General features: G+C 26.3%; 1 protein-coding gene across 1 annotated transcript; it reads right to left on the bottom strand.

Annotated features, from left to right (window-relative positions):
* Positions 1-201: 201 nt before the first annotated feature.
* LOC126555028 (uncharacterized) lies at positions 202-2,729 on the bottom strand. Its single transcript, XM_050209995.1, has 10 exons — positions 2,714-2,729; positions 2,480-2,563; positions 2,259-2,405; positions 2,043-2,153; positions 1,831-1,942; positions 1,620-1,711; positions 1,259-1,324; positions 729-967; positions 483-645; positions 202-424 (listed from the first exon to the last, which is right to left on the bottom strand). Exons 1-10 carry the CDS (start codon positions 2,727-2,729, stop codon positions 303-305), a joined length of 1,152 nt encoding a protein of 383 aa, XP_050065952.1. The 3' UTR covers positions 202-302.
* Positions 2,730-6,955: the final 4,226 nt, after the last annotated feature.

Raw genomic sequence — 6,955 nt, forward strand, 5'->3', positions numbered from 1 at the left:
AAATGGATATTGTAAAAAGAAAAGATTTAAGAACAACGGTAGTAATAACATGTATACAATTAATATAAAACATCTTGTATAATTATATATTTATGTAAATTATTATAATATAACAATAAATCTTTAAATTGAGAATTACATTTTTAAACTAGTGTATGTATACCTATATATATATACATATATTTAATATTTAGTGAGGAGCAGTAAAAATGTAATTGAATGAAACTGCAGTTAAAAATAATTATAATAAGATAATATGATGTAGGTATAAACATTAAAACCAAAAATAATTTTTAAAAAAATCAATCACTAGTTTTATTCTTTATTTTAAATGGAGTCTGAATAAGAACATACTTTATGACTTGTTCTATTTCGTTGGATGCATTGTCAGACAAAGCAAATTTTTTTATAGTTTTAACGGATTCTAAAAATTAAAATTCATTAGAAATAAAAACTACAATAATGTAATTTAAGTTCCTTACCAAATATAACATTCTTGACCAGTAACTTATCGAAAGGACGTTTTTTATTTCCGCGGCCATTATAGGAAAATTTACATAATAAGTCAGGTGTAAATAGCAAGGTCATAATTCGTTTTACCATACATTTAATAGACTTTCCACCAACCGATGATAAACGTAGAACCTTAATACAATATATATAATTATTGCACTTAATTAATATTAATATATTTAAAAAATAATGTTAAGATATTATATACGACATACCAACCGATTCCGAAAATTTTTATCATTAGATAAATCACTTTCAAATGTTTCAAGCTTTTCTTCATTTTCGATTGGTAATCTATCATCTATAATGAATGTATCAAAAACACCAGAGTCTTTAGTCTTTGTCATAAAATTTTCTTCACTGTTTTGAATAAGTATGTCTAATTTTTCATGAATTGAACGTATTTCATACTTCATTGTTATCATATAATTCAATAATCTTGTATACTGATCATCTGTTAAAAAAAATGTAAGTAAATACAATATTTCTTAAGTATCTAGTTGGTAGGATAAAGCAAAAAGAAATACAGCAGCTATATTATTTTGTAAGCCTTATAATAATTATCCTAACCAAGAGTTTATTGTTGTTTAAAATTTAAAGATGAGATCTTAAATAGTTTCCCAATGATATTATTGTCATAAACACACATTTAAAATGAAATTTTAATTCAATAATAATAATAAGAACAATATATAGATCAAAATACTATTTCAAATTATTTATATGTATCATAATTATGTATTACCTATTTGAACAGTTTTTTTCTTGGTAGATGAAAATGAGCTATGTGCCTTTGGAAAACTATAATCATCTATAAATTATAATAACATAAAAATAAATTATTAAATAGACACATTTTTATAGTTATTAATAAGAACATTTTTAAGGTTACTGCTCGTATTATAAGTTTGTTTGCACTATATTTGACTAGAAAATTAACTACAGTAGATGCTCGATTAGTCAAAATTCAAGGGAATGACATTTATTTAGACTTATCGAGGTTTTACTATAATTCAAGCTCAAGTATTGGATAAAATAAAAATGCAATAAACTAATAGTAACTATGAAATATATTAAATTTAAGTACAATAAATAACAAACCATACCAGAAAATGAAGTTTTTGAAAACATAATTGGACTGTTGTTTAAAACAATAGTTTGAGAAGTATCCAAGTCTGAAAATATTAATTTTCTGTTAGCTCCTTAAACAAATATATTAATAAAACCAATTAATTTATAATAATAAAAAATACCAATATATACAACCAAACATATTATAATGCAAGTAGTATACATTAAAAGTAATAATTTGAAGACTAAAAATATAGGAAATAAATACCAGATGATAAATGTGATTTGTCTTTATGAATACTGGTGTCGACCAGTTTTTGAGAAGATAAAGCTGTGGTGGTAGCCAAAGAAGTTTTATCTGCTTAAACAATTTAAATAATGTTATTAATTTATATTTATTATATAAGGTAGAAAATTAAAAATTATATATTAATAAAATATATTATGATAAACATTACTATTCGTAAAATCAATGCTGTCGATTACTTTACATGAATTAGAGTCTTCAGTAGAGTTCAAAATGTCATCATTTATTAAACTACTATGAATAGTTGGTTTTAGAGGTATAACTAAAAATACAATAAATATTTAATTGAGAACAAAAATAATAAATAGTTTATAAGTACTATATTTTATAGCTACAGATGTATTTTAAAAACTAATGAACTATTTACCAGATGAAGAGCCAACAGAAATTTTTAAGGGAGACCATCCATTTATTGGTTTTTTATAAATTGAGAGATTTTGCTCAGTCATATCATCATCATATTTAATACACTTAGAAGATCCTTGAATAGTTTTTCTAATTTCAAGTTCATCATCTGCATAAAATCCACCAATAAGTTAAAGACCTACTTACATATGTGTAATAACAAAGGTAGAAATCATTAATTACCTGTAGAACATAATGGTAAACTATCAGATTTAAGTGAAGTATCAGAAATGTCTTCATCTGAAATAAAAAAAACACGATAATTTACTTAGTGTTGTTAGAAATTAAAAGAATAACTATACTCTTCTCAGTGCCCCAAAAAACCAGTTGATCAGAGATCACACAGGCAGCATTATACCTCACACTATAAAATATAGTCAATGATCATTAATAATAATATAATAATATTTGTGGCACTAAACTTAGGTTTCATTTCCAAATCAATATGTAAGTATATAACAATTAATGAATATTTAATGTTTTAAATGTTAAATATATTTATAGGTATTAAACAATTTAAAATTTAAGTTAAAATTTTGTTTTATCATTAAAAAGATAATTTTAACATAAAATTGCTTATGTGAAATAATAAATATACATGATAGTTATTTTATAATTTTAATTTTTAATCAATATAACTTAAAGATTTAAGATATATATAGGTACTCTAAAATAAGTTTAAATAATACCTACTACTAATTTCAATAAAACTAAAAAAAAGGTATGGTAAATATATAAATTATACTTACCAAGTTAAATAAAAGTAGAATAGAAGATTTTTTTTAGTAGAAACTTATTACTATTATATATTTTTATAACGATAAAGGCAAGTATAAAAAATAGTAAAATAATAGTAAAATTATTAGTAAAATAATGGCTATTCACAGAGCTATTCTTATTTTCTTTTTAAATTTAGTTTCTTCAGAACATGATGAAAGATCAGATTTCGATTTTGCTATGTTACATTTTCTGATAGCTTTTGTATAACTGTCTAAATATGAACAAAGTTACTGTGATTACCAAGTAAACTAACTATATTTTTATAAAATCATACAACAATGAATAATGAATTTAAAATAATATACCTACCAATTATACTGGACAAAGCACGAGCCTCAAAAAAATTAAATTCATTTTTATTTGCTTTTATTTTATTTCTTATTGCTCTTTCGACATCTATTTTTTTGGTAGATTTTGGCCATCCACAAATACCTTTTTTAATGTTCAACCATTTTTGAGGAACCACTTCCACCGTGTCATCCATTATAAAATTAACTACCAGCCACATGGTACAAACGTTTGAAGCACAAAACCAAAAATTATGTTTGTTTAAATATTTTGAATAAAATCTGGAACCATATTATAACAATACGTATTGTGAAGTATAAAACTATTATTTTATTGTACATGTATACTTACCAAACCAATGAAATGTTGTTTAGTCGAGGGTGCAATGATGTTATTTAAATTTTAAATTATTCAAAAAAAAAAAATAAAAATAATTTTATTAACAGAAACAAAAATAGTGGTTGCAGCACTGCATCCCGTGTAAGTGTACTGTGTAAATATAATAAATTTGCAAAAAGCCAAAAACTGCTAGTCAGTATCACTATAAAAATAGTAGTACTCGGTAACACTACGAACACTACAAATGGAGAAATAGTTAACACTTAATAGGTACATATATTGATATATTAGGTATATTAACCACGTACGAATTATAAACGCGAAGTATTATACAGCAATACAAGTATACAACACCCGAGACACGAGGTACGAACTACGAAGTACGAAGGTCTATAACTCTAGAAACAATGATTTGAGCTTACAATATCAAAAGTGTATAACGCGTCAACGCTAATTTCGCCGTTGCAATTTTTCATTAGTTCATACTACATAGATGATAAATATTATCGATAACGAATTTGGAATTCCCTGCGCGTCGGCCGGTTCAGCGTATAACATTAGAATTATTTTTATTAAATAGCCGGTCACACGGATTCGACATTCCGATATCGTATTTGTATTTTATTCTGAATAGCAGCTGTTATATAATATTATTATTACCATAGACCTTAAATCTGAATACGGGTAAACACTAAACATCATTATGTTGGTATATGGGTTTGTTTTCTAGGATTAGACATCATATAATAGGAAAACATAAACCCAATCAGCAGCGTTTATACTATATAGTATTTACTATTATATTACACTTCGACTATATAAACTATAAAGTATAAAGTATTATATAACTTTATAATATAGTCGAAGATAATATATAACAGAATAATATTATTATTTATTTTTAATAATCATTGTTAGGTTACATTAATACTGGCAACTTTTACTGCCATAGCGCAATACCACAATATTGAATATAGTTATATGATGATGTACACCAGTCACCAGTACGCTTAATCTGTACAACCCGTCATTATCATAGAATGCGACAGTTTTAAATTTGTAATATTATAATAAATTATAATTTTTAGTTTTTTATTTATTTCTGGCCGGAGGTTGATACTTAATATGAGTCATTCTTTGAGTAAGTCAACCAAAAGGAGGCGGGTTCTTCAAGAAATTGATGAGATATTACCTAGTTTTGACACAGTCTACCATGAATTAGAAGTAGAACAATTAATGCAATTTAATACTCCAGACCCAGTTGATAAAGACAGTGAACTACATTCCGTTGATAATAATGTTGATATGTCAGTTGTTGAAGAACAAAATCAACTATTAGAAGGTATTACACAATAATATAGTTATTATTAGTTATTACAGATAATTTATAAGCCGAAGGGGCGCATCAAGCGGAGGGGGGGGGGGCAAAATAATTTCGATAATATCGTATGTAATATAATAAAAATAAAATATTTAGTGGAATAAGTATTATTTACCTATTTTAGTTTACGGATTTTCACTTCCGGAATGTTTAAAATTATACTGAAAATTAATATTAGGACTATATATTACTTTATTATTATAATTGATAACAGAAATTCCGAGTTGCTCGACTACATTGACCAAGGAGAAAGAATCTATTGATATTACTAAAGAAGATGTTGGCCATGATGAGTCTGCAGATAGCTCAGATGAAGAATTTTGTACTGACTTAATTGATATATCACCTTCAAATCAACTTGCCCAATGGGCTATAAAACATAACATATCTAACGTTGCAACTTCTGATCTATTAAAAATATTAAAAAGTTGCTATGACTCATCATTACCAATCGACAGTAGGACTTTACTTAAAACTGATGTTTCAACTATTAATATTCCTATAAAAGATGTAGAACCAGGTAAATATTACCATTTTGGGATTGCTAATGGAATTAAAAACCATTATATCGAAAAAGACGAAAATATAATTAAATTAGTCATAGGTATAGATGGGTTACCTTTAACTAAGAGCTCAAAAAGCACATTTTGGCCAATTCTATGTTACATACGGCCATTTTCTAAAATTGTATTTCCAATTGGAATTTATTGGGGGTACGATAAACCAACCGATTCTAACGATTTTTTACGGGATTTTTATGATGAGATTGTCAATATCATATCAAATGGTATCCAAATTAAAAATAAATCAGGCGTTATCCGTAATAAACAAGTTGTAATAGATACATTTTGCTGTGACGTGCCAGCGAAGTCGTTTATTTTAAAAACTAAGGGGCATAGTGGTTTTTTTTCGTGTTCCCGTTGTTGTACAGAAGGTGAATATTTAAATAGACGCGTTTGTTTTCCCGATCTAAATTGCTCTGAAAGGACCCACGAAAATTTTGTACAAAAACAACAAGAAGAACACCATATTGGCACCGATTTATCTATTATAACTTGTATTCCGGGAATTGATATTATTAACGTATTTTCATTAGACTATATGCACTTAATATGTTTAGGAGTAACAAAAAAACTTATTACTTTATGGTTAAAAGGTCCCTTAAAAATTCGTTTAAATAGCGTTAAAAGTAAATCTTTGAGCAATAATTTAATTGATCTCAAAAATGTTATACCTATTGACTTTCATCGGAAACCTCGTGGTCTCGATGAACTTCCGAGGTGGAAAGCTACTGAGTTTCGAACTTTTTTATTATATTTAGGACCCGTAGTACTTAAAAATATAATAAATGAAAAATGTTATTTAAATTTTATGTGCTTGCATGTTAGTATTTTCATATTACTTAAATCAAATATTAGTAATAATTTATTAAAGTTCAGTAAAAAGCTATTAAACTATTTTATTAGTAATTTTATTTCTATTTATGGTCGCGAATGGGTATCTCACAATGTACACGCACTGCAGCACTTAAGTGATGACTATTCTCGCTTCGGTTCATTAGACAACTGCAGTGCGTTTCCATTCGAAAATCACATGAAAGTACTTAAAAAATATGTACGAAAAAGTAACCAACCCTTACAACAAGCGGTTAAACGTTATAATGAATCCATATGTTATAGTCTAAAATCAATTTCAACTGAACCTAATTTAAAAAATTTCACCTTTAAAAATAAACATTGTGAGGGGCCGTTATCAACAGAGTTAAACAATTACTTAAATCATCAATATAAAATACTTATTTTTCATGACACTGAAATTCGGATTCACCACGAAGCTGCAGATAATTATGTACTTATGACCGACGGTAATAT

The sequence above is a fragment of the Aphis gossypii genome, unplaced genomic scaffold, assembly GCF_020184175.1.
Source record: "Aphis gossypii isolate Hap1 unplaced genomic scaffold, ASM2018417v2 Contig00682, whole genome shotgun sequence".
In the NCBI taxonomy this organism is placed as follows: Eukaryota; Metazoa; Arthropoda; class Insecta; order Hemiptera; family Aphididae; genus Aphis; species Aphis gossypii.

Bases quoted from the DNA above. Each gene is read 5' to 3' on its own strand.
- LOC126555028 (XM_050209995.1), bottom strand. The intron at 1,943-2,042 runs GTAATGTTTATC...TTGTTTAAGCAG, and splicing joins CAGCATTGATTTTACGAATA to ATAAAACTTCTTTGGCTACC. The intron at 968-1,258 runs GTAATACATAAT...TTTTTTTAACAG, and splicing joins GAAAAAAACTGTTCAAATAG to ATGATCAGTATACAAGATTA.